The sequence below is a fragment of the Oryctolagus cuniculus genome, chromosome 9 (assembly GCF_051225735.1).
Source record: "Oryctolagus cuniculus isolate XC-2025 breed Fujian yellow rabbit chromosome 9, ASM5122573v1, whole genome shotgun sequence".
Lineage (NCBI taxonomy): Eukaryota > Metazoa > Chordata > Mammalia > Lagomorpha > Leporidae > Oryctolagus > Oryctolagus cuniculus.
Window position 1 is genome coordinate 102,590,815 of NC_142875.1, and position 27,671 is coordinate 102,618,485.

At 50.7% G+C, this 27,671-nt stretch overlaps 1 protein-coding gene and 1 pseudogene across 17 annotated transcripts; both read right to left on the reverse strand.

Annotated features, from left to right (window-relative positions):
- Nucleotides 1-810: 810 nt before the first annotated feature.
- LOC149124692 (plexin-B2 pseudogene) lies at nucleotides 811-6,204 on the reverse strand (annotated as a pseudogene).
- PEX5 (peroxisomal biogenesis factor 5) lies at nucleotides 5,531-27,401 on the reverse strand. Of its 17 annotated transcripts, none has more exons than XM_089304510.1 (17): nucleotides 26,404-26,542; nucleotides 25,655-25,814; nucleotides 25,363-25,398; nucleotides 24,956-25,088; nucleotides 24,680-24,811; nucleotides 16,445-16,550; nucleotides 15,856-15,946; nucleotides 15,375-15,464; nucleotides 15,027-15,119; nucleotides 14,569-14,664; nucleotides 8,812-8,955; nucleotides 8,598-8,668; nucleotides 8,039-8,251; nucleotides 7,588-7,753; nucleotides 7,095-7,252; nucleotides 6,708-6,928; nucleotides 5,531-5,773 (listed from the first exon to the last, which is right to left on the reverse strand). In XM_089304510.1, the coding sequence occupies exons 2-16, from the start codon at nucleotides 25,796-25,798 to the stop codon at nucleotides 6,727-6,729; spliced, it is 1,875 nt and encodes a 624-aa protein (XP_089160636.1). In that variant the 5' UTR covers nucleotides 25,799-25,814; nucleotides 26,404-26,542; the 3' UTR covers nucleotides 5,531-5,773; nucleotides 6,708-6,726. The 17 variants fall into 17 exon arrangements, with proteins under 17 accessions (XP_089160636.1, XP_089160635.1, XP_069905403.1 ...); XM_089304509.1 differs by having other exon boundaries at nucleotides 15,375-15,485; XM_070049302.2 differs by having other exon boundaries at nucleotides 14,569-14,688; nucleotides 15,375-15,485.
- Between the last annotated feature and the right edge of the window lie 270 nt (nucleotides 27,402-27,671).

Sequence of the window (27,671 nt, forward strand, 5' to 3'; positions counted from 1 at the left end):
CTTCACCCCTCATCTCCAGTATGCATTCAGTTCACTGACCAGGCCTTCCGGTCATGCAGGTCACACACCATTGTGAGAAGCCCGAGGGAGGCACATGGCAGCAAGCCAGGTCTAAAACACAGGCTTCAGCAAGTGGGGCGGGGATCAGATGAGAAATAAACAACACTATCAGAGTAATCCAAGAGATGACGCGCCCCTAAACAAAATAACACCAAAGCTGAGCAGAGGAACTGTGTGAGCCCCACGGGAGAGGCGCACCCTACAGGACTGGGTGCATTAAGAACCAGGACAGGTTCTTCTATGCTGTGGCATAGTGGGTAAGGCTGCTATCTACAGTGCCGGCATCCCATATGTCACCAGTTCGAGTCCCAGCCGCTCCACTTCCAATCCAGCTCTCTGCTGTGGCCTGGGAAAGCAGGAGGATGGCCTAAGTCACTGGGACCCTGCACCCACGTGGGAGACCCGGGGGAGGCTCCTGGATCCTGATCAGCGCAACTCCAGCCATTAGGGCCAATTGGGGAGTGAACCAGCAGATGGAAGACCTCTCTCTCTCTCTCTCTCTCTCTGCCTCTCCTCTTTGTGTAACTCCTTCAAATAAATTTTTTTTTTCATAAAAAGACAGCTGTATTTGATTTACAATGAACAAGATTTACAAAAAAGGGGTGGGTGGGTGGTCCTGGTGGGGCTGCTCCCAGCCCCCCAGACGCAGGTGGGGCCTCCAGGGCAGCCTGACAGGTCGGCTGGGCTCCTCCTGGCTGCCTGGCCCTGACGTCTGACGTCCAGCGTGACCTTTGAGGTGGGGCCCAGCAAACGTGGGTGCCCCCTGGGGAGGCAGGGTGAGGTCAGGAAGTGTCCTACCGCTTGTCCTCCTGTCCGTGGACAGTGGGCAGTGGGCAGACACGTCCGGGCGCTCGCCCCAGGGCTGCAGGGACTCAGATCCAACCCAGAGGCCAGGCCCTGGGTATTGGAGGCGGCTGCTGGTGCGAGGGGAAGCGAAGGCCCGACAGTCCCAGGGGCCTGACACGGCATAAGGCACGTTTGGGAATCACTCGGTCTTCACACGGAGACCCCGTGCTGGCTCCGTGGGTGGGGGCTGGTACAGGCTCCGGCGCCGAATTGCACAGGCAGATGCTAGGTCTACTGCACAGAGGGCCCCTGGGGTCCTCCTCCAAGGCGTTGATGATCTCATCTTAGTACATGTGCGTGTACTGGTAGAGCTGGTGCAGCGCCACCCGGGTGTTCAGCGAGTCCGTGCGGGCCCGGGAGATCTCCGCCAGGTGTGTGTTCACGTCCTGGTGGCTGACGTGCACCATCTGCCGGATCCCCTCGTAGTAACCCTCCACCATCTTCTTGTAGGTGATTTCCTTGGCGTAGAGCGGCTTACTGCTGGGAGTCGCGGCTCAGCTTGTGCTCTGTGCATGTGCAGGCATCCATGAAGGTCCGCGCGATGACCGACAGCGAGGCGTCCACCACCTCATGGACGTGCACGCAAAGATGAAGTGCGGGTTCTTGAGGATGTTCACCCAAAACCGGAATGGCAAGCTGTTGGTCTTCCGGATGGGGATGGTGCCCTCGTCCTTGATGTCGTGCTTTGCCTGCTCGTCCAGGAAGTCGAAGCACTTGACGGTGGGGGGGTACCGAGTGCCGGGGCGCCAGCACGCTCTGAAAGAAGTTGTCCACGAACTGCTGCAGCGTGCCCTTCACCGACAGCCGCTGCGTCAGGTAGATCCCGGTGATGGCCTCGGTAGGCTCCTTCTTCACGCTGCTGCGCTTGCCCTCGCCCACCTCCTCCGCCGGCACCAGGTGCCACACGCGGTTCTCCTCCTCCAGGAGGGCGTGGCGTTCCCCCGAGGGGGAGGGGGGTCCTGCTGGCTGTCCTCTGGCTGCTGGGAGGATGGCCTAAGTCACTGGGCCCCTGCAACGACGTGGGAGACCCGGGGGCGGCTCCTGGCTCCTGATTGGTGCAGCTCCAGCTGTGGGGCCAACTGGGGAGTGACCCAGCGGATGGAAGACCTGTCTGTCTGTCTGTCTCTCTCTCTCCCTCTCTCTCTCTCTCTGCGTAACTGACTTTCAAATAAAAAAATTTTTGAAAAAAAAAAAAAAAAAAAGAACCAGGACAGGAATCTAGACCCCCTGGCTGTTCCCTTGTATCTCCAACAGTATACAAATGAGGACTGGGTTTTTGGAAGGAAATTGCTACTGTGAATTTGCTCGGCACCCAGGGAACTAGCACATGGAGAGGGCAGAATATAGTAAGTGGGCCAAGGATCCAGGGCCTGCAGTGCCAGCAGCATGCAAAAGGGAGTCATGGCCACGGGCAAGGACGAAGCTGCGGAAGGACCCCGCGGAGCAAGGAAAGGAGAGAGAGAACAGTCCAAGGAGCATCCACACAGAGGGAGCGAAGAGACACAAAGGACCAAGCAGAACCTTCAGAGCGAACACGTCAGGGCCGGCGCTGTGGCACAGCGAGTTAAGCTGTCACCTTGTCGCCAACATCCCCGGTTGGAGCGCTGGTTCAAGTCCCAGCTGCTTCACTTCCAATCCAGCTTCTGGCTAACGGGCCCGGGAAAGGGGCAAAAGAGGGCACATAAGTGCTTGGGCCCCTGCCCCAATGAAGGGAGACCCAGAAAGTCCCGGTCTTCTGGCCTGACTCAGCCCCAGCCATCACAGCCATCTGGAGAGTAAACCAGCAGATGAAGATCTCGTTCTTTCTCCCTCAATCTCTGTAATTCTGCCTTTCAAATAAATAAATCTTTTTTAAAAAGTGAAGAAATCTCAGAAAAAGGGCAAAGGTTTAAGACAGTGGCCATCCCTGCAGGGCCAGGGTACAATCACACAGGCCGTGCACGGCACAGCATCACTCCCCTAGACTATGGTAACAACCCCTCCCCCCATCACACACACACAACCTGCCCAACCCCGTGCCGCAAAGCTGCCCCAAGTTCAAATCTTGTCAGGTCAAGATCAGGAATGAATGAGTCTGTTGGCTATGGTGGTAAGTGGCGTCATCAGAGACCTCGGCCAGGCAGCCTCAGTGACAATACCACGAAACGTGAATGGAATGGCCTTGACGGGAGGCAGGGAGCGCAGCCCACTTCCAGAAGAGCGAGGCTGGGAGGGGAGGGCTCAGGCCTGTTACTTCTCTTACCCTGTCCCCCACTGCGGCCTCTTCTCTTAGAGCGCACAGGGCTCTTAGAATCTCAGCTCAGAGCGTTTGCACTTGCTCCCCAGGCACTTGGACAGCCCTCCCGCTCAACTCCTCGTGGCCAGCTCCAGTCACGCAGGTCACCTCCTGAGAAAGGCCCAGCCCCTTCCTTCATCTCCAGCACACACAGCCTTCCATCTCTTCATAGCATTCGAAACTGAACACTTCTGGCTGATGCATTCTCTTCCCCAGCTAGCATGTAAGCCAAGAGAGCAGGGCACTCTGCTTGCCTTGTGACGTGCACCCCTGGTGTCTGGAAATGCTTGGGACACAGCCGGGGCTTCATAAACATTGGCTGAGGAGCTGGTACTGTGGCCTAGTGGGCTAAGCCTCTGCCTGCAGTGCTGGCATCCCAAATGGGCACTGGTTCTAGTCCTGGCTGCTCCTCTTCCAATCTAGCTCTCTGCTATGGCCTGGAAAGGATTAGATGGCCCAAGTCCTTGGGCCCCTGCACCTGCATGGGAGACCAGGAAGAAGCTCCTGGCTTCAAATCAGCCCAGCTCCAACCATTGTGGCCATTTGGGTAGTGAACCATTTATGAAGATCTCTCTGTAACCCAACTTCTCAAGTAAGTAAATCTTTAAAATATAAAACTCCAAGAATAAAAAATAAACATTGGCTGAATCTGAGTTGGGTTCCAAATATGTACCAGGCACTGGTTGTGCAAAAAAAGCATCCTCCTGGGCACTTTCATGCTACCGAGAGCAGGTGAGGCATGTGAACCCGGAGCTGTGCCTTAAACCAGGTGCAAACTCGGTTCTTACGCATTTTTTTTTAAAACATTTATTTATTTATTTGAAAGTCAGAGTTACACGGAGAGAGGAAAGGCAGAGGGAGGGAAAGAGGGAGGGAGGAGTCTTCCATCTGATGGTTCATTACCCAACTGGCCGCAACGGTCAGCACTGCACGGATCTGAAGCCAGGAGCCGTGAGCGTCTTCCCAGTATCCCACGTGGATGCAGGGGCCCAAGGGCTTGGGCCATCTTCTACTGCTTTCCCAGGCCATAGCAGAGAGCTGGATGGAAGTGGAGCAGCCCTTGAACCACACCCATATGGGATGCCAGTGCTTCAGGCTAGTGTGTTAACTCGCTGTGCCCCCCCCCCCTTTTTTTAAGATTTAATTTACTTACTTGAAAGAGTTACAGAGTGAGACAGCTTCCATCTACTGGTTCACTCCCTCAAATGGTCCCAACATTGGAGCTGGGCTGGGCCAGGAGCCAGGAGCTTCATTCAGGTCTTCCTTGTGGGTACAGGGGCCCAAGGTCTTAGTCTCTTCCAATGTGATGCTCTTCCCAGGCCATTAGTATGGACTTCGATCAGATGTGGAGCAGCTTGAACCGAAGCCCACATGGGACGCCGGCACTGCAGGCAGCAGATCTACCCACCATGCCACGCAGGCCCTCATAAGCCATTTATTCAGCCAGACTTCGCCCCTTCCTGTGTGTGTGGCGTGGAGCCCACGCCCTGCGCCTGCTGCCTCACTCCCAGGCCAGTGGCCATGCTCCACCACTCTGCGGAGCCCAGGACCCCACTGCCCTGGGGTCACGGCCGCCACGAAACCACTACACATGCGCTAAGAAAACTCGGAAATTACCCAGAACTATGACGGGAAATTCACACCTAACTGTCACACGCTTACTATACCAGGAATACTCCTTCTGCCTTTTCAACACATGGTTTGCAAGGTAACCTTAAGCAGTTTGCTAACCTTTTCCCCTCATTGAAGTTAGCATCTACTGTCACTGGGAACTGTCCCCTAAATATCAGCAGCTATTTTATCTGCTATCTGGATAATTTGCTGACCCAGTTCTGAGTTTTCTTTTTTTCCTATTCTGATGTGGCCATGGACACCTATCTCCAAAATATTCATACTGATAAACACATAAATATTTGCTTGCAGTTTAAATGTTTTCCTTGGAATAGATTTCCATGTTGCGAAGGCTCTTTATATAATTCCTGACAAGACAGGCAAAGCCCAGTGAAACCTTTAGAAGCCTGAACACTGGAAACAAACTATCAAAACCAACGCACATAATCATAACAGAAAACAACCCAATGATGAGACAGCTCTGTGGAGTCTCCTTTGCAGGGGGAACTCAAGTGTAAAACTTCACCATCCGCAAACATCTGTGTCTCCTGCCAAGCCCGAGGCTCCAGGAGCACAGTGTCCTTGTCCGTCTTACCCGTCGTACCCGCACACGTTAGGTGCTCAGTAATTGCTGGGTAGATGGATGGGTGATCAACATGCCAATGAGAACTGGAAAGATGAAGACCAACCCACTTCCCACCACCAACTTCAGCAGAATTCATATCCACATTAGTTCCATTTATTCTTCATACAAATATTTTACAGTTTTATTTTTAAATCATTTACACATATTCATACAAAGAAAAATAAATTTCAGATGGAACCTGGGGCCCATGGTAGTTTAAAAAAAATCTCTCTGATCATTAGCTACTGAAGACAAGGCGGCAGGAGGCTTCGCAGTCACTGCCAGTGGTCATGCGTCTCCCCACGCAGGGCCGGGTGACAAGAATCCAGGCTACCTCGGCTTCCCTCCATCTTCACCTTGTGGAGGTAACATGAGGGGAGGGGGCTTGTCAACCCTCTCCCCCTGGAAATATTTCAAGAAGTATAGCAAAGGCTTATGGTAATACTGAACCCCCTCTCTGCTAGGAATTTGGCAAGATTACAATTTCTGAACCAACTTTCTAGAAGAGTTGGCCTGATTCCTACTCACAGTTCTTCCTAAGAGGGACTGCTGCATTCACCACGCTCCTCATCCCACTCGCTCCGTCCTCCCACCAAAGGCTCCAGGACGGAGTCCCTGATCTGATCCCATCAGTCCCCTATAGGCTCGTCCCCAAAATGAGCCTTCCTCCTATCCCACACCCAAACGCTCTCTGTAGCAACTGACCCAGCAGCTCCAGAGGAGCCCACGGGAACTCCCCCAGCATTACTGCAGCAGCATCCTATCAGGCGATCTAACTCACAGCCATGAGGTCCAAGAATGACAGAACTCTGTGTGCCCCTAACACAACTCCACTCTCCTCAGCCAGCTGCTAACATCCCATCCCGGAGTCGACGTCAGAGATGCACGATGAAGAACTGCCCACACACAATTGCCCAGGAAGGCTGGACTGTTACCAACTTCCAACAAAGCGGGGGAAAGGACAGACATGACAAATGTGGTGGACCCCACAGACACGGTGGCTGGTGACAGCCATCGGGTCCTACCCAAAAAGCAGCACCAGGAGAGGGCACGGTGAGCAGAGAGAGACCTGGGGCTGAACGTGCAGTCCCTGAATCACCAAAGGACTCAGAGACAACACAGTTCCTTTTCCCACGATTACGCAGGAACGACACGTGGACTCTGCACCCCTGCTCTGAGGCAGCTCCTGAGAGGCTGTCCCGCCAGCGATCATCAGCCCACCCCCTCGGTAGGCCCATTTGGGGGGAGGGAGTCACATCCCGAGCGGGGACCCCTCCAGCAGACACTCACAGGGCAGCCCATCCCACTGTCACTGGGGCAGGCCAAACATAGCTAGGAGGGCAGGCAGGTCCCGGGCATCAGCCGCCCCGTAGGCGTCACTCTGGCCCAACATGGACAACGCCAAACGCAGGGTGCTCCAGATGTTCTCGGACATGGCACCCCCTTCACCTCGAGGGCCTCGGCTTTTCCTCTGCATGTTCAGGGCCTCCAGAAAGTGTTCCACTGCCTCCCTGTGGGGAAAGGAGGAATGACCGCTTGTGAGCACAATGGAAGCAGGCAGGTCAGGTAGTCTTGGGAGACAGAAGGCTGCGAGGCTAGTTAGGATCAGAGGACGAGGGGCTAGGGCCAAGGCAGGAGAAACAGTGCGTTCATCCATTACTCCAGAGGTACTCTCACCGGTGAGCCCCAAGATTGATGCAGCTGATGCCCAGGTTATAGCGGGACCGGATATAGCCCGGCTGCAGTTCCAGGGCACGGCGGTACGCAGCCACGGCTTCTTCACTCTGGTTCCCATTGGCCAGGGTGGCCCCTAGCTTATTCCACAGCAAGTAGTCCTGGGAAAGGAGGGAGAAGGGGTTGGGAACATACAACTAGTGTGAGATCAAATTCTGCCCATTCCTCCACCTGCTCTGTTTAGCTAGCACATGTGACTATCCCATCGTGCTTCCTCACTGTGGCCACAGTGTAACCTCGTAACCTCTCCCTCCCCAGGCAGACTCCCTATGCCCAGATGACTCTGCACCCCCACCCTTCCTTCCGAACCCTCCCAAGGCAGGCAGTGCATGCAATGCTGGCCCATAATTATCTTGTGACTCCAAAATGCACAACAAATGGTCCTCCAGTAAGATACAGGGTCACATCCCATCCCCACCCCTGGCCTGAGGCTCACATCAGGACGCACGCTGAGGGCGGCTGTGAAGCAGTCCACGGCCTTGTCATACTCCCCACTCAGGTTGAAGAGGACTCCCAGGCCACACTGCACGTCAGGGTCGATGGACGTCGGGTCCAGGCGCACAGCTGCCAGGAAGAGCTCTTTCACTTCAAGAAATAGGGAGCTAGATGAGGAAGCACACACACCCCAAAACAATGTCAGTCCCCAAACAGCTCCTAAAAATTAGTCAATCAACGTATCAGCCCTCCCTGCTACTCACAAACCCCAACTTAGAAGCCCATCTTCCTGTTTCATCCCAGCAGTGCACTGGGTACACGCAGACCTGGGCCTCCCTTCCCCCTCCTAGACCCTTGAGTCCCAGTCTGTCCAAACTTCCAAAATCAAGGCCACCTTCCTCCTGAGGCCCAGTTTCCAGTAATTAACCGTGCCAGGAAGCCCTCACACTCACTCAGACAACAGAGATCCCAGGAGGCGCTTGCTGGGACCCAGTCCTGCCCCGCCAGCCCCTTCTTCACCAGGCGCTACCAGATGTGCATAGGCTGGGGTGTAGCGCAGCCAGTCCCGCAGGGTCTCACAGGCCTGGCGCTGGAGGGACTCGTTGGTGAAGCTCACGGCTAGCGCCATCAGTGCTGTCCGGTTGTCTGGCTTTAGCTCCAGGCACCTGTTGGGCAGAGATGAGCACACTTGGTACCTGCAATGACACCGGCACCCAGCAGCAGTCTGGGATCCAAGCCAGATTTCGAAATGCAGTCACGACGGCTTCACCTGCCCAGGCTCCTCAGATTAAGACACAGAAACCTTCCGCCGTGAGAGCTAGTCACTTACAGGTCTAAGAAACGCAGCGCTCTAGCAGCGAGGGAACCCCAGAAGCCGCACTCTGGGCCTCAGTGCTGAGGAAACACTCTCGCCATCAGCCAGGGACACAGGGGCCAGGCCTGCGCTCCCGGCACCTTGGAGACCACCTGCAGAGCCCAGAACCACCTCGCTCCCACCCTCTGCGCACTCACCTCCGCAGCGCGCTGATGGCGAGGAGTTCTTGCTCGTTCTCTGCCTGGGTGGTGCCCAGATACTGCCACGCCTGCAGGGAAGTTGTCAGCTCCATCACCCTTCTGGTCTGCTGTCCCTCGTCCCTCCCCATCTCCCCCTAACCCCCATCCTGCCCCATGTGCACTCTGGGGCCGCCCTGAGAAGTCCTGTCTGAACTCGGGGTGAGCCACCCACTTCCATGTGCTTAGGGTCCTGCTGCACAGCGGCCTCGAAGAGCAGCACGGCATTCGGCAGGTCCCCTTCCTGAAGCCGCCGCAGCCCTTCTTCAAAAGGCTGAGGGTGGTCGCGCAGGGGGTTCTCTTCCTCAAACTGGTACCCCTGCAGGGAAGCAAGCACATGGGAAATGGTCTGAGAGGGAGCCACCCGGACCACGGCAGCAGGCACGCAAGGACGACAACCAGGGCAGAGCTGGAAAAGGCGGAGGCTTCCACGCAGGGACCAGAACCAAAGGCTGGCAGAGTCTCTGTGCTGGTCTCACAAAGACCACCCAGGACGACAGAAAGACCACTCAGCCTCACACCCGGGCTGCCAACTCCCGCTCACAGTAACCGGCTGCCAGGCAAGCCTACAGACTGCTCCACACTGGCAGCAGGCCTGTCATTAGGAAGTCCTCAGGCGCCCACAGTGCTACCTCGTTCGCTGACTTTTTACTCTACGGCAGAACAGGTTTCTTAGTAGGACCTGTTGAAAGGAATGAGATAAACCCTCCTTAGCTGTTCTAAGCGCACTTCTCGTTATTCCTAAATAATGCGATAACATAAAAAGGAAATGAAATTTGGAGTCAGAAGCTCTGAAATTCAAATGCAACTCTACCTGGCTCCCTGGGGTCACTGTGTGCACTAAGATGCATACAAGCACTTCAAAAACCTTAACTTATTCCAATTGCATTCTTTTCTCCCGCCAATTTCATTTTTAATAATTCTGAATATTAATCTGTGACCTGAACAGAAGTCAGAACTCGCTCCCAAAACACGTCTACAAGACACTGTCCTCTCCCAGCTGAGGATCTGTCATTCAAGAGAAGAGTTATGACGCCAAGAGTTTCGTCGGCTGGCACTTCAGCAAGGGGGGTAATAAGGTAAGACGCAAATCACTAGGAAGCCCTATGTCTTGGGACAAGTAAATAAAATGTTCCTTTTGCAATGAGTAAATAAATTCCATCACAAAGCAATATACCACAAGATATAAAATATTTCTAAGTCTGGTAAGGACAAATTAGAATAAACGAGGCCTGGGGCCAGGGCTGTGGCGCAGTGGGTAAAGCCGCCATCTGCAGTGCCAGCATCCCATGTGGGCACCAATTTGAGTCCTGGCTGGTCCACTTCTGATCCAGCTCTCTGTTATGGCCTGGGAAAGCAGCAGAAGATGGCCCTAGTCCCTGGGACCCTGTACCTAAAGAAGCTCCTGGTTCCTGGCTTCGGATTGGCGCAGCTCCGGCCGTTGCAGCCATTTGAGGAGTGAACCAGCAGATGGAAGACCTCTCTCTATCTCTGCCTCTGCCTCTCTGTCACCCTGCCTTTCAAATAAATAAATAAACCTTAAAAAAAAAGAATAAACAAGGCCTTTTTCATTTTTATTGTGAAATGTAAAGAATCAGAAACACACCCCATCAGCAACACTCTAAACTCTCAGAAGTAAATTGTTTGTCACAAAGGAAAACTGGACAGCTACCCTGGGAGTATAGGAAGGGAGAGAGATACATTATAGGAGACAGATCTGAGCTAAGCATTTTATAAACAGTATACTCGTGAAAAACAGTCAGGTTCTTGAGACATCTCTGTGCAGTTTAAAAACTCGGAAGGCAGAAAACGAACCTACTCCACGGATCAGCAAACGCCGCAACTACTCAACTCAAGCGTCACAGCACGCGTGCACCAGACAGCACGTAACCAAATAAGCATGGCTGCGTTCCAACCAAACTTTATGGACACTGAAATGTGAATTTCATAATTTTCATGTGACACAAAATATTGCTTTTTTCAACCATTTAAAATCATTCTCAGCTAATGGCCATACAGAATGAAGTATCAAGCAGATTTACTCCAAAGGCCAAAGACTGCCAACCCTTTATGAGAATCAGTAACATCAATCCTGGGGCAGCACTGTGGCTCAGTGGGTAAAACCGCCGCCTGCGATGCTGGCATCTCATAAGGGTGCCGGTTCTTGTCCCGGCTGCTCCACTTCTGATAGAGCTCCCCACTAATGACCTGAGAAAAGCAACAGAAGATGGCCCAAGTGTTTGGGTCCCTGCCACCCACTTGGGAGACCTAGGTGAAGCTCCTGGCTCCTGCTTTTGGTCTGGCCCAGCCCTGCCACTGCATCCAGGGAGTAAACCACCAGATAGAAGATCTCTCCCTCTCTGTAACTCTTTCAAATAAATAAAGAAATCTTAATAAAAAGTAAATAAAATAAATAGATCATTCTACCTCATCTACTGCCCAGCATTAATCCATGCATTAAACCACGCTGAAAGAGACAGATTACTGTCATCTACAACATAATTTCCTAAGGAACGTAATTCCTGCCTTTCAGAGCTACTAACATGATCAAGTATGAGATCCACACTTTTTGAAAGTATTGACATATAACTAGTATTATTTAGTGTAAAGCCAATAGAAAGGATAGCATTTTTTATGGAAAATTAATGCAATTAATGTTTCTAATCCTAACTATTCTAAGGCATAACCTCAAACAGGGTTTAAGAATCTACAAACATAATTTTTAACTAAAAATTATTCTGCATGTCATAAATGTAACTGTAATACCAGTAAATAACAGGAAATGCTGTGTATACGAAATTAACATTTTGTCTACGTTTATCAACAGCATGGACATTTTTATGTAAAAGGTACAACTTGCCACAAAGTCAATGAGCTCTATGAAGCTTACCAAACTGTCAGTAAATGAAGACTGGATAAAGAAATCATGGGATATGTCACTATGGAATACTACACAGTGGTTAAAAAAATGAAAAATAAAAAAAAATGAAAATCAGACATCTACAATAAAGTGGATGAATCTGGAAAACATCATGCTTAGTGAAATAAGCCAGGGACAAAGATCACATGTTCTCTCTGACCTGTGGTAACTAATAGAGCACCTAAAAGGCAAACTGTATACATGAAATTGACACTTTGAGAAGCAATAGCTAGAACAGCCATTTTGTTTTGACTGTTGAGGAACAATTTTGGGTTTTTTTATACTATTTGTTGAACTCTTTAATTAAAGTTAAACGTGTGTATAAAGTCAATTGAAAATAGATCTCAGTAAAAAATAAGAGTGGGAATAAGAGAGAGAGGAGGAGGAGGGTTTGGGAGTATGGGTGAGAGGGTGGGCATGGTGGGAAGAATCACCATGTTCCTAAAGTTGTAATTAGGAAGTGTATGAAGTTTGCAACTGTAAAGCTGTATAGTTCTGCATGCATTCCTAAGGACTTACTTCTAAAGGTACAATTTAAAAACTTGCCATGGAACCCCAAAGACCCTTAAGCTGGGTGGTAAAAATACCATCTTAATTGTTAAAATGATCATATGGATAAGATTAAGGGTCTGGTAAAAATAATAGATAGAATTAAAAAGGAGTGAATGCTACAAAGTTAACTGAAAATGAATCTTAGTGGAGAATGGGACCGGGAAGGGGAGGGGGAGGAGGAAGAAGGGTGGGAGGACGGGTATGGTGGGAAGAATAACTATATTCCTTGGGCCGGCGCTGTGGTGTAGTGGGTAAAGCTGCCACCTGCAGTGCCAGCATCCCATATGGGTGCCAGTTCAAGTTCCAGCTGTTCCACTTCTGATCCAGCTCTCTGCTATGGCCTGGGAGAGCAGTGGAAGATGGCCCAAGTCTTTGGGTCCCTGCACCCGCGTGGGAGACATGGAAGAAGCTCCTGGCTTTGGATAGGCAAAGCTTCAGCCATTGCAGCCAATTGGGGAGTGAACCAACAGATGGAAGACACCTCTCTCTCCCTCTCTGCCTCTCCTTCTCTATATAACTCTGACTTTCAAATAAATACATCTTTTTTTTAAAAAAGAGCCTCGGGTGATCACTGACATCATATATAAGAGAGTTAAATGTTAAATTAACAACAACAAGTCACTGTGCACTAACTTCCCATGCAGGACCTCTGTCCTCAAGGAGTTGTATTATAACTATAGTTAAGTGCTCCCAAAAGATGTATCATTCTTGGGTGCTTCATTAAAGTTAATTAAGTTTGTAAGAAAAAAAAAAAAGTGAAATTAACTTCAAGAAACAACGATTTTAAACAGCCCTTGTCTGGACTGTTGAAGAACAGTTTTGGTTTGGTTTGGATTGGTTTTGGGTTTTTTTTGTGCAAATTGTTGAATTCTTCACTTAGTATGGAGTTGGTCTTCTGTGTATAGTTAATCAAAAATGGATCTTAGTGGAGAATGGGACTGAGAATAATAGGAGAGGGAGAAGGGGTGGGAGGGCAGGTATGGTGGGAAGAATCATTATATTCCTAATGTTGTACTTAGGAAATGCATGAAGTCTGTATTCCTTAAATAAAAGGTTTCTTTGTTGGGGGGGGGATTAAAAATTTTTTAAATTGTTCAGTATAAAATAATGAAAGCATTATCTCTATCTTTCAGGCTTTCCTTATTGGTATTCTATCTTTCACACATCCATTTGTTCACTTACTCATCTGAAATGTAGAGCAACAGAGAAAGCCAGAGATCTTCCATCCGCTGTTCACTCCCCAAAGGGCAAAGCCAGCCAGGGGTGGGCCAGGCTGAAGCCAGCGGGCACGAACTCCATCACGGTCTCTCACATGGGCGCAGGGGCCCAAGCACCTGGGCTGTACTCTGCTGCCCTTCCAGGCACAATAACAGAAGATGGATTGGAAGCAGAGCAGCTGGGACTTGAACCAGCACTCGGATAAGGGATACAGTGCTGTAAGCAGTGACTTAATCCGCTGTGCCACAGTACTGCCCTTCTCCCTCCTAACCACAGGGCAAAACCTCCAGAAATAACCTTTTCTATTGTATAAGATGAAACGGTCTTCAGAAAAGCCCAGAGGATCAGCAGGAATACAAGCAAAATCCTATTTTTCCTAAAACAGTTTTTCATTGACTACCAAATCCTAGCTTTTCAAAATCATCCTGCCTCTAATGGCCTTTAATGTTTTGCAGAGCTCGCTCACTCTGCCCACAGGTATCCCCAGCACCCTGTTTTGTATCTCGGGCTGTTTCAAGCCCCAGAATCTTTCCCCAACCACATCTGAGCTGAGAAAAAGACATTACTACTCCTTCCCCACTTCCTGTTTGGCCATTTTGCGAAACCCAGCAATTCTTTCCCTTCCCCCTTATGCTTCAATTCAGGAGCTCAATTAGGAATCACAACCTCAAGTACCCCGCAACCCACAAGATTTGGTTGTCGCAGGAGACTCCTGAAGCAACAGAAACTTCTAATTCTACAGCACATGCGGGATGCAGAATTCAATCGTGCTCCATCACCAACTGCTAGGAAATGTTCCTAATATATTAAAGTATTTAAAATGTTTCATAGATGACCCTACACCGGGGTAAGGGGCTAGCACATACCAGAAGAGATTAGACCTTAAAATGAATGTGTGATTTAAGAAAGTCAATAACTCTGAGGGGTGGTGGCAGAGGATAAACTGTCAACTGGCACTCTCCACCGAAGAGGAGCGCGAGCAATCCTCTGAAAATGTTTCCAGCGCCACCTCCAAAACAGAGCTGCCCCCTCTGTGTCCTTAATGACCACAAGCAAACCTCCCTCACAGCTGCTGTCACCATACTGCCATTATCTTACCAACCTTTCTAGCCAAGAAGACAGTGTATGATCAATGACCTTTGCATACACAGGACATTACTTGAAAGTGAGTCTCCTTCAAATTCAGTATTAAAGGGAAGGTATTAGAGGCGGATTCTGAAACCTGAAAAACCAGGTTCTCACCTTATCATAGGAAGCAGATGTGAGATCATCGTAGTCAGAAAGCCAGGGGTGAGCCTCAGCATCCCGCTTAGCCATCTCCTCCAACTCTGCCTGCAACTTGTCCCAGAAATCGACATCAGACTGTAAGGAAGGGAAGGCAGATAGAAAAGGAGATCCTTCACAGCCACCCCATCCCACCCTCAGCTCACTGGAATGGACTCCCTAAGACAACAATCGTGAAATTTCAGCGTTTTAAGAGTCATCTGAAGAGCTTTATAAAACTACAGATCTCCAGATCCTACCCAGAGATTCTGACTCAGCGGTCTGGGTGACACCCAAGAATCTGCATTTCTGAGCGGCACAGCTGACCCAGGTACCCTAGGAGACGAAACCTTCGCCATCTTTGACACTAATACACCCAACTCCCGGAGGGAAGGTTTTCTCCTGGGGTGAGTCTACTCCTGCCCATCTGCTCTCACCTCTATAGCTGACTTTGCTCGTTCAAACTCCATATCGAGGGCAGATGTGTTTACTGGTCTCGTGAACTGGTCAACCCAGGCATCTGATGCACCCTGTGACAAAGGAAGAAGGTCACTACCAACAACAGCTTTCTACCACTAAACATAAACTCAATACCCATTGAACACCACCAGCCTGGGCACTTCTGAGAAGAACATCCTCAGAATCTCCCTCCCACTCAGGACCTGATGCTACCAAGACAAGCTGGCAATAAAATCCCTTCCCCCTCAGGGACCACTGAACACTCAACCCAAGGCCTGGGGCACCAGCTGGCTCCGAAGTGGGACTGGAAAGTGACAATGGCCTACCTGCTGCTGTATAAACTCTGCTGCCCACTGTTCTGCCTGAGCTCGGCCCGACCCTGCAGCGGACTCCAGGGACACCTGCCCCTCGCCAATCTGTCGCACGAATTTCAGGAACTGGGGCACAGAGACACACACAGCCACTTGGGAGAGGACTTTCAGGGGTGCACTCTAAACCACGCCCAACAGGATCCTGCACTTGCCCCTCCCACTGACCAGCTCTAGCTGCACACAAGGTATGTGCTAAAGACCCTGGAAAAAGACGAGAGCAAAAAGAAAGGGATTTCTGGCTCTGAAGATTGGAGATGGCACCAGAATACAGAAAGGGTGATCAGGCAAGAAACGAAGAGTATTAGAAGAGGTTAGATCAAGGCTGCAAGGAATAGACCCACGTTCTCATCTCCTTTTCTTTAAACAAGGCAACAGAAGCAAGACGCTTGCCTTCAAGACCAGCTCCTGGGCACAGCAACAGAGGGATATGGCTCACCTCAGAGTTAGCCAATTTGGGGTCATCCACCTTGGCCACAAAGTCACTGGCCGTGTGCTGCAGATCCTCCTCGGGATGGTACTCATCATACCTGGGACAGAAAGGGATAAATTAACTTCACACATTAGTCTGCCACCACTTCCCCATGCAATTCTCCGGACCAAGTCCATAGCAGTAACAGCTCCCCTTGGGGAAAGAGAGGGTAGCACCACTCTACTCTTGTTGAGGACCTACCTAAGCCAACTGACACTGAAGTACAATATTTGTGCAGAAGTCAGAAAGTATACCAACATCCTTTTCCTGTCCCTGTCCCAAACCTATCTTTCAAAAAGAATGAATAAACAGTAGCAGGCTCGAATGTTTAAAAGGAACAAAGCACATAAAAGTACAAACTTCGCAGGGTTGCTCAGATTCTTTCAAACATGAATTATAGTGGTAATAACACAAATGGAAACCTTAAAAAATAAAGTACGAAAAGAAGGGACCACAGGTTGGTTTGAGAATGTGGATGGAGAGGCAGAGAGGCTGGGAAAGCCGTCCAGTACTGGCCTCCTTTTACAGGGCTCCGGAAAGGAGTGGGTGGGCTCACCAACGGTCAGTAGCAGCTGTTCCCTCGGGCTCTCCCAGCCACAGCTTCTCCTCTGACTGCTCCAGATACTCCTCAGCCCAGCGGGCAGGCGACACGGACAAGGGGTCTACCAGGAACAGAAAGTTGTGGAAGTCACCCAGCACTCAGTGAGGAACAGGGAAAGCAATACAAATACTCAAACAAACCTCTTCAGCAAGCTGAAACAGATGGAACTCTATTATTTCCTCAGTGCCCACCAGCCAAAAAAAAAAAAATACCAATTTTTCACATTCTTTTCAATATCCAACTCAACACCTAGGGATCTGGGGTAGAAGTGTACAAACACATGGGAACAGGAGACCAAACAGGGCAATTTGGGAAAGAATTCAGAGCCGCACTCTTCTGAAGTACAGGCGGCCTTGATGAGAAACAGCAAGCACATGGGCTTCTCCCTTTCTCAAGGGTATCCTAGGCAGCCAGCAAGGAGCTAAGGGAGAACAGAGAGCTCCTGTTCCTTAACTAAACCTCTGGTCTTCTACCTGCAGTTCACACCACCCCAGCAACAGGAGCCACTTCATCCCAGCGTGTCTTCCACGAGAAGCTGAGAAATAAACGCCAGGCCAGAATTAAAGACACACGGGCCTGCTATTTAGACGCAATGTTTTGTTTTTCATTTTTTTAATTGAGATATAACATACAAACCCGAAAGCACATAATGTGTAGCCAGCCCAAGTATATGCGTGTACTCGCATCACCCAGCCCCGCACAGAGTCTTTACAGCTGCCTCATGGGTTCCCAGCTGTCCCCAGACCCCAGACGTAAACACTATTCTGACTTTTGTTGCTTTGGGTTAGTTTTGAGCAGCCGTGTTTTTCATTCGAATGCAACAAATTATCTTAGAAGCTCTGGTGGCCGGTGCCGCAGCTCATTAGGCTAATCCTCCGCCTACGGCGCCGGCACACCGGGTTCTAGTCCCGGTCGAGGTGCCGGTTTCTGTCCCGGTTGCCCCTCTTCCAGGCCAGCTCTCTGCTGTGGCCAGGGAGTGCAGTGGAGGATGGCCCAAGTGCTTGGGCCCTGCACCCGCATGGGAGACCAGGAGGAAGCACCTGGCTCCTGGCTTTGGATTGGCGCAGCGCGCCGGCCATAGCAGCCATTTGGGGGGTGAACCAATGGAAGAAAGACCTTTCTGTCTCTCTAACTCTGCCTATCAAAAAAAAAAAAAAAAAAAAAGCAGCAGCTCTGGTAACAAAGGGCACTTGCTATAACATCGAAACAACAACATATCAAGGCAACAAGCTGTTTCTCAACCTCCAGGACTTTGCCCTTTAGTATCCTGGGGCCACGAGGTGGGGGAAAAAAAAAGCAGGGAGACCAGGCCCTCAAGAACGAGTAGTGCAGGGAGCAGAAACGAGCCTACAGTGTTCTTTCTGTCTGCTCCGTGTCCACCTTTACAAACCAGACGCTGAAGTGCCTGCCCAGTCTGGCCCCAGTCTGAAATTCTATAACTGTTTTTAAGCAGACTTATCCCTATTCCATTTTAGGTGAGAGGCTGCCCAAACAATTTCAAAGTGACCTCAAAATCTGGGAAAATATCAAAATTTGAAAAAAGCAAAAAACCAAGGGTCTCAGAATATACACATCTAGTTATAAACAAGTAATCTATAACTAATAAAAAACATGGCTGACAATTGTTTTTTGGTCATAGACCCTCACTTGTAGTTCCAAGGACTCTGAACAATTATATCCAGATCCTGCTCTCTGGTTCCCACAGACAACACTTCCTCTTGGTTGTCTCAAGTGTGGAGACTGACAAGGAGATGCTTAGCACTTCAACAGGCTTTACAACACCTCCAGTGCCTTAGTCCACGTCCCTTAGAAGGCAACAAGTCCCTCCTCCTCACGCTCCAGTCACTCCTGACACTCCTGACACGTGATTTGCAAATCTCATATTCTGTTGCTTTGCAAGAGCATATTCGGGCCACAGGTGCTCAAATTCACAAGACAAGAAGCAACAGAAATAATACAAAGCACCTAGACTTTACAACAAACATGAAACATTAATCAAAGTCATTTGCAAATAGCTGGCAATTTGGCTTTTGGCCACATTAGCCACAAGATCCAGAATCTTCCAGCACTGGGATCCAACTCTAACAAAGGAGTCAGACGAAACAACCAGAAGACTAACACTTGGCTTTCCTAATCTTTTTTGAGCAATTCTTACAGAAAATCAGCCTAAGGGGTCACAAGATTCCTAGAGTTAGAACCATCAACCTAGATGTCCAATTCACAATGTTCGCCTTGGGGCGGGCACTGGCACAGGGGGCTAAGCTGCCAGCACCCCCTGAGTGCCAGTTAGAGCCCTGGACACTCTGCTTCCAATCTAGCTCCCTGCTAATATGCCACCCACCTGGCTTTGGCCTGGCCCAGCACTGGCTGTTGAGGGCATTTGAGAAGTCAGTCAATGGATGGAAAATCTCTATGTCTCTCTCTGCCTTTCAAATAAATATTTTAAAGTGGAAGGGGAGGGCGGTTTTGCACTGTGGCATAGTGGGTAAAGCCGCCACCTGCAGTGCTGGCATCCCATATGGGCGCCTGGTCAGCCCAGCTGCTCCACTTCTGATCCAACTCTCTGCTATGGCCTAGGAAAGCAGAAGAAGATGGCCCAACTCCTTGGGCCCTGCACCACCGCAGGAAGACCAGAGGAAGCTCCTGCTCCTGGCTTCAGATTGGTACAGCTCCAACCGCAACTGGGGAGTGAACCAAAGGATGGAAGACTTCTCTCTCTCTCTCTCTCTCTCTCTGTAACTCTGACATTCAAATAAATAAGTAAATCTTTAAAAAAAAACAAACAATATTCACCTTGTTGCATATTCATTCTATCGATGCCATCTACTCCAAGCTCAAAACTCACAACTTCCTACCCTTATCCATCCAAGTCACTGTGTTTGCCAAATGGCACTGTGGGAAAGAATACAGGCTCTAGAATCCGCTTAACCACGTTCAGATCCCAACTCCACTGCTTATTCCCTGCGCATCTTCAGGCAAGTCATTGAACCCTCCAAGTTTCTATTTCCTTATCTATAAAACAGATAGCAACAGCCACCTCACAGGGTCGCTGTTGAAGACCACAGCACACAGGAACAAATGCCAGCTATTATTACTGTCTGCTCACAGCAAACCCGCACCAATAAGAACACATCACAATAGGCTCTTATTCCTCTTATCCTACCCCACCCCAGCCTTCTGGGGACATCTGCTGCCAGCCATCCTCTGCTGCCGTCCACTGCTTTTCCTGTGAAAGCACTACTCTATCTAATCTCCCATGATTACTGTTTGAACCTCACAGGCCATTGTCAACAGCAGCTGTCGAAATTCAAGAACCTTGAGCAGGCACCAGATAGAGAATTATTCAGCCCAGAAAACTTGGGGTGGGGGTTATATCAGCAAATGTGGTAGACAGAAAAGTGACCTTCGTGTGGTGATGGAATAGCTCTTTCTCGATTGCGGTGATGCCTGTACAAATCTGCACAGCTGGGGCCAGCATTGTGGCACAGTGGGTAAAGCCTGCAACGCTGGCATCCCAAATGGGCACCGGTTCAAGTCCCAGCCACTCCACTTCTGATCCAGCTCTTTGCTAATGCACCTGGGAAAGCAGCAGAAGATGGCCCAAGTGTTTGGACCCCTGCACCCAAAGTGGGAGACCTGGAAGAAGTTCCGGGCTCCTGGCTTCACCCTGGCATAGCCCTGGCTGTTGTGGCCATTTGGGAAGTAAACAGGGGATGGAAGTTTTCTCTTTTGGGGCCAGCATTGTGGGGTAGTGGATAAAGCCACCACCTAAAGTGCTGACATCCCATATGGGTGCCAGTTCAAGTCCCAGCTGCTCCACTTCTAACCCAACTTTCTGCTATGGCCTGAGAAAGAAGCAAAAAACCAGCCCAAGTCCGTGGGTCCCCACACCCACATGGGAGACTTGGAAGAAGCTCCTGGAACCTGGCTTCAGATCAGCCCAGCTCCAGCCACTGTGGCCATCTGGGGAGTGAACCAGTGGATGGAAGACTTCTCTCTCTAAATAAAAATCTTTAAAAATTTTTCTCTGTCTCTCCCTCCCTCTCTGTGGCTCTGACTTCCAAATAAATAAATCTTTAAAAAAAAAAAACCTGCACATCTGATAAAACTGCCTAAAACTATTCAGACATATATAAGTAAGGGCATGTAAATCTAGTTGAATCTAGTAAACTGGATTTTATCAGTAGCAATTCCTTGGTTTTGGTATAAACATAACTAAAGGTTATACAAAGAGTTACCATTGGAGGAAACTGGATGAAACAGTACATTTTCTTTGCCACTTCCAGTGAAATGGTAATTATTTCTAAATAAAATTAAAATTAAGACCTTCAAGGCCAGCATTGTGGCACATCAGGTTAAGCTGTCACTTGTAACATCAGCACCGTACATCACCAGCATCCCATATCACACTGCTGGTTCGAGTCTGAGCTACTCCACCTGTGACCCAGTTTCCTGCTGCTAACACACCTAGGAAGGCAGAAGAAGATGGCCCAAGAACTTGGCCTGCCAGGAATTCCATGCTGGCTTTCGCCTGGCCCAGCCCCAGCTGTTGCAGCCATTTGGGAAGTAAACAAGTAGACAGATCTCTCTCTCTCCCCCCTTCCCCCCACCCCGCCCCGTCACTCTGCCTTTCAAATAAATAAATACATCTTTTTAAAAAATCGACCTTTAGTTTCATTTTAAGATTGATTCCACGGGGGCTGGTGCTATAAGGTAGCCAGCCACCTGCAGGGCCAGCATCCCAAATGGGTGCCAGTTTAAGTCCCTGCTAACTCCACTTCAATCCAGCTCTATACTGTAGACTGGGAAAGCAGAAGAAAATGGCCCAAGTCCTTGGGCCCCTGCACCCACATGGAGACCTGGGGGAGATCTTGGCTCCTGGCTTCAGATCCACTCAGCTCCAGCCATTGTGGCCATCTGGGGAGTAGGCCAGCGGATGGAAGACCTCTCTCTGTCTCTGCCTCTCTGTAACTCTGTCTTTAAAATAAATAAGTAGGATGGCGCCATGGCTCACTAGGCTAATCCTCCACCTACGGCACCAGCACCCCGGGTTCTAGTCCTGGTTGGGGCGCCGGATTCTGTCCCGGTTGCGCCTCTTCTAGTCCAGCTCTCTGCTGTAGCCCAGGAGTGCAGTGGAGGACGGCCCAAGTCCTTGGGCCCTGCACCCGCATGGGAGACCAGGAGAAGCACCTGGCTCCTGGCTTCGGATCAGGGCGGTGCGCCGGCTGCAGCACACCGGCCGTGGTGGCCATTGGAGGGTGAACCAATGGCAAAGGAAGACCTTTCTGTCTCTCTCTCTCACTGTCCACTCTGTCAAAAAATAAATAAATAAATAGTTCTTAAGGAGAGAAAAAAAACTTGATTCTATGATCTTAATGAGGATTTTAAGATAGTAAGAAAATATAACCTTCTCTTGCCCAAAAATCTACTTACTCACAAAGCAGTAGTTAACCTCTGTCGTTGATATATCAGCCACAAATGATAATACAAATTGAAGAACTAGAAAATCACTTCCTTTAGCTTCTTCTCCCAAATCTCAATTCATTAATTCAGCACCAAAGGCCTACTACATGCAAAGCAACAGACTCCTTTCAAGAAGGCAGACTCCAAACTCAAGTTCCCTTCCCAGCTCCTCAATGTCCCTTCCTCTACCAAGCAGGCACAGTTCCAAAAGAATACACAAAACCCAAGAAGAGCTCTCCAAAAAGTACCTAACAGGTGAGACAGGTCTGACATGTTTTTCTAAAACGGTCTCTTCATTTACTGATGAAAGAAGGTTTACTGGGTAATTTTAACAAAAATCTCACCTACCTCAATGCTATGGTGCAATGACTTTTTTTCCTGAAAATGACTAATGGCCGCACACAACAGACAGCACTGATGTCTAAAGTTTATGCGAAAAATGTAAAGTTTCCATTTGGCAGAGGCCTCTGCTACAGCTCAGATTTTACCTGGAGGCAATCCCAGAGAAGACTCTCAGCTCTAACACGACGGCTATAAATATGGGGCCTAGAGCCACACAGGCAGGAATTTAAGTAGCATCTTGTCACGGAATGACTCTGGACAAAGACTGTGTAACTTTCCCAAATCCCAGTCTACTCATCCATAAAAGGTGACTTTAACTTAAGGTGGTCAACACCTACAGGCATCAGGTAAAGATCAAATGAGTTTAAGAATATAAAGTGCTGAACACTAACAATGACCACAAAAGTACCTACAATTCCACCTAACTCCAGCTTATGGCTGCAAAAGGAAGTCTTGATCTAAGGGACTGAGAGCTTCCACTAAAAGGATTTTTTTATTTCTAGTGAGATTTTTGAGTTTTTCTCCTCTGTGTAGAGCAAGCCCCATCTTTAGAATAAAAATGGTGAGAGGAAAGCCAATTAAATCCTATTAATCATCTAAGAAAAATTCAAGAACTATGATAATGGGACCACCCTGAGAGTCTAGAATTTTTTAAACTTTTTCCATTTGTATCTGCTGCTATTCCCGATTTCTTAAATTGGGGAGAGGTGAACAATGTTTCACTTTGGGAGCAACAAGGAAGAGGAAAGCTGCAGACGGCCCTTCCCCCACGACTCTATTCAAACAGCAGAAGGGCAGAAGAATTAATCCCAAGGGGTGCAACGAGCAATGGACGCTCTCAAATAGGGAGACTCAGGCTGAGACCCCAATGTCTGTGCCGAGCAGGACGACAGCTAAATTGCGGGCCTGGCAGTACAGCTTAACAGTTACACTCACGGGGCCTGGAATCATTCAAAGTCAGAGTCAAATCCCAACTCCACTACAAACAAAGCTGCGTCACCCTGAGCAAGCTACTTAACAGATAAATCAGTTTTCTCATCCACAAACTAGAGCCAAAAACACTTAACTACTTCCAGGGTTCTCACAGGGATTAAGTAGCTAATGCACTCAAAGCACTTCACACGAAGTCTTGAAGGTGGTAAATAAATGTTAGCTAGTATACCAGCCTGGTATGCTCTGTGCCCTCCAAGACCACATACAGTAGATATCACATGGAAGACTGGTTCTAGGACCACCTGTGGATACCAAACTCTGCACATACTCAGGTCCCTTACACAAAATAGCAAAGTTTTTGTATAAATATGGTCTCCAAAAAGTTCATGGAAAACATGTATTATGAAAAAACTATGGGGGCTGGTGCTGTGGTGTAGCAGGTAAAGCTGCCGCCTGCAGTGCCGGCATCCCATGTGGGCGCCAGTTCACATCCTGGCTGCTCCTCTTCCAATCCAGCTCTCTGCTACGGCCTGGGAGAGCAGTAGAAAACAGCTCAACTCCTTGGGCCCCTGCACCCACATGGGAGACGCAGAAGAAGCTCCTGGCTCCAGATGGGTTCGGCTCCGGCAGTTGTGGCCATCTGGGGAGTGAACCAGCGGATGGAAGACCTCTCTCTCCACCCACCTCTCCCCTCCACCCTCTGCATCTTTCTAACTCTGCCTTTCAAATAAATAAATCTTAAAAAATATATATATGAATTTCAAAATTTTTAGTACCAAAATGAACATACCTTTTAATTCTATTTTTCCATGAACTTCTGAGGTACCACTGTATAACCTATTCACATGCTCCCATATACCTGAAGTTCTCTGTAGAGTACTTGTAATACCTAATGCGATATAAATGCTGTATACACAGTCGCTATACTGCATTGTTTAGAAAACAATGACAAGAAAAAATAAACCTGTACATGTCCAGCACAGGTGCAATATCTTCCAGCTACTTTCAATGCATAATTGGTTAAACCCATGGATGCGCGATGCAGACGCAGTGGGCTGCCTGTACTTCAGGCCTCTGAACGCCACAATCACACTTCCCAAGGCCCCAGCTCTGTTCAAGCTGAGTTCATGTCAGAGATCCAGGTGCTGTGCTAAATATTTCTTTCCTGGGCAACACTTCCATCCACCCAGTCTATGGGTCTCCTCCACTAGACTACAGCAGTAAAATTTCAGGTAACAAAGAGGTAGCCCTAACTCCCTGTTCTCTCCAGTTCAAACCTAGTCCTCTGTAATGTAAGTTTCAATTTCCTATCATCATCCAGCGTCCTGCAAAAACTAGCAAGAGACCAGAAAATCCTGGGCGACCAGAATAACCCTATATGCCACGATTAGGGAAACGCTACAGAACTCTGCCCCACAGGAGCTACTGTAGATTGTCCATGACAAGCCTCACCTGTGACTTCAGCGATGAATTCCTGCGACCAGTCGGTCTCATTATAATCCTGAGTTACGTCCACAGCATCTCCTGCTGCCAGAAACTCCTGGGCCCAGTTCTCAGATAACGCCAAGTCTGCCACACCAGGGGCTGAAAAGACAGAGACACAGGCCCTAAGGAAGGAAAATAACTCACTACACTTCACGTCATCCCACCTAAGAGGAAAACCGGCTTCCTCCGACTCCTCCTGCATCGCAGGTCCCCAGGCACGAGCTCCGGGGACGCTGCACCCACCTCTCTGGGGAGCCTGGCGGAAGCTGGACTGTTCAATCTCCTGCATCTCGGCCAGGAGGTCGTCCATCTTGAAGGTCTGAGGCGCGCGGGACACAAGCGGCGCATGCTGGTCATGCAGGAATTCGGCCACCAGCTATCAAGAAAGATGGGGACACGCACCCAAAGAGTCAGGGGGCCCCCGACAACCAGCAGGGCCCGCTGGGAAGGGACACTGATGTCGGACAGCAGACAAGGGAAGCAAACCGCACATCCAATAAAGAGAAACGTTCTTTCATTAGCTTTAAGAAACACAAAGAATGAAAAAGCAGACAAATGTCACGCGATCAGTAGAGTCCAAAGACCAAAACACGGGTGAAGTTTAAAGGTAAGAAAAAAAAATAGGATAGAAAAAAAACTAATACGTGTACCTCATCTTCAGAGGCTACTCCTAAAGGTTTGGAGACCTAAGACAAGGAGAGAGAAAAGCGTTAGGATTCAGACGAAGGCCACAGCCATTTACATGACCTTGGGCAAGTCCAGAGCCTTCCCAGGGACTCAGTTTCTTCATCCATAAAATGGTCGCCTTTATCTACATAAAGATGCACGGCGCTTAGTCAGCGCTCATTAACTGCTAACTACTACTATCTGCAACACAATAGAGAAAGCAGCTCTCCCAAGGGGGCCCCAACAGGAACCTCCCGCTCGTCCGCGGCCACGCACCTCTGCGGCGGGGGCTCCCGGGGGCCAGGGCCCAGGCCTCAGGCCCTCCTGCCGAAGGGCCTTGTCCTGCGTGAAGTGCCCGGCCAGCTTCATGAGCGGGTTGGCACCCCCGCACTCGGCCTCCACCAGCTCCCGCATCGCCATGGTGACCGCCAGCCCCCTGATGGACACAGGTCTGGAAGTGAGGTCCCGAAGCCAGCCCCTTCCCCAGCCCGGTGCTGAGGGAGGTGACGGACATCTGTCCCACCCGGGCCAGGCTGCCGGCCGCTGGCCACCCTCTGCCCCTGTGCCGGCCGCTGGGCCCCCCACCTCTGCCGGCCGTCCGAGCAGAGCCGGCACCCGCCAGCGGCTCCCGCGGCTGTGGTCTCAGCTGCGGAGCCGGCCAACAGCCGCCCCCCACAAAGGGGCGCGGACCCCAGGGGGATACGAGGCACGCCTCACTGAGCGGGCTAGACAGGGACACTGGCGGGGCAAGCAGCAGGGAGGGCGCCGCCGGGCCGTCCACCCCGACCCCCGCGCCCCCAGCGTCCCGTGAGCGCTGCGGGGCGCCATCCAGTTCCCCCAAATCACCTGAGCCCCTCCCCCCGCTCGGCCCGGTCCCAGCCCACCTCGCTCGCGCCCCCGACCACCCCGTCTCCCACTCCGCGGTGGCTGCTCCAGCCCCTCCCCCGGGACCCGCGAGGCCACCGCAGGAACCGGGGAGAAGCTGGGGCACTTGTCCTCGCGACCCTTTGGGGCCAAGAGCTCACCGCCGCGCGCCGCGCCGCACGACCCGCCGGGGCACCTGGTGCGGACTTGGGGGAGGGGAGCGGAGGGGGCGGAGAGTCGGAGGCGGGGCTCAGTCTTAAAGGGGACGTGACCGCCGCGCTCCCGTCGAGGCCCTGCGGAAGCCGATAGAGGAGGCGTGGCCTTAAGACTGCGACGCCGCGTGACGGGAGGAGCCGTGAGTCTTAAAGGGGTAGGAGCGCCTTAAAGGGGAAGTCTTGGCGAGTAGGCTCCGCGAGCGTTCCAAGGGGTCGCGGACGCTAGGAATTTTTTAGAAGGAATGCTCAAAGAGAACTGAGAGGTCTCCTGGGCTTAGGGGGCAAGCCGACGGCGCGGAATCCCGGGCTTAGCTCTTCTCTGAGGGCGCATCGTGATTCTAAGCCTCAGTTTCCCCCGCTAAAATGGGGCTGGCTCATCTTCCCGAGCCCAAGTGAGAAAAAGGTCCTAACACCAGGGGCTTTGGGGGTCAGATCTAGGGCCTTCTTCAGACTCCTAGCCCTGCCTTCCTTCCAAATTGTCCCCTTAGGGGCAGCGTCACTGAGACCTAGCCCACCCACCCACCCACCCCCCGCCACGGGAAACAGCCCTGGATGATGACGAATTCCCGAGACTAAAATAGGGTGCAGCGCATCCCGAGCCCTCCGGCTGGGCGCGTCCTGGGAAGGCGCGGCGGGTTGCTCCTCTCCCCGCCTTCCTCCCTCATCGTTGGTCAAGGTCACCAAGGTGGCCGGACCCCCTCTGCACCAACGTGTGCAAGAGAAGCTTTTAACCACGGAATACGAACCCCGCCTCAGGCTTCACCGTCTGCCGGAGATTCTGCTCTGGTGTCAATGTCAAGGTTGCTTCCTGGGAAACAAGCCCTGCTGTCCCCCCTGACTCCAAGACCAGGAAGGTGAGGGACACGAGGGGTTCAGGGTTGCGGGGAGAAGATGAGCAAGGGCGGGTTAGTGCCCGCGAGACCCAAGTACCAGCCCAGCCCGGGGACCCCGAGAGGAGGCAGGTGGACAGCAGGTGGCGTCCTGGGCCAGGCTTGTGTGCCTCAGAGCCCCCCGCCTTTCCCCAGCCCGAGAGCCTGGAGTGTAACTTCATACCCGGGATAATAGACGCTCTGGTGCCTCGAGGGAGAGAGCCCGCAACATTTCTCCTTACCTTCTCTCCCTGACTTCCCCGTGCCCTGATCCCGCTCCCCCATTCTCCGGGAGACAAGGAGCCCTAGCCCTTGTGTGTCAGGTTGCCCTCACTGGGAAGATCC

Coding starts and splice junctions, on each gene's coding strand:
- PEX5 (XM_089304506.1), bottom strand. CDS start 25,798: ATGGCGATGCGGGAGCTGGTGGAGGCCGAGTGCGGGGGTGCCAACCCG. Junction 25,089..25,362: donor GAGTAGCCTCTGAAGATGAG/GTACACGTATTA, acceptor CTTTCTTGATAG/CTGGTGGCCGAATTCCTGCA. Junction 8,252..8,597: donor GCCATCAGCGCGCTGCGGAG/GTGAGTGCGCAG, acceptor TCTGCCCAACAG/GTGCCTGGAGCTAAAGCCAG.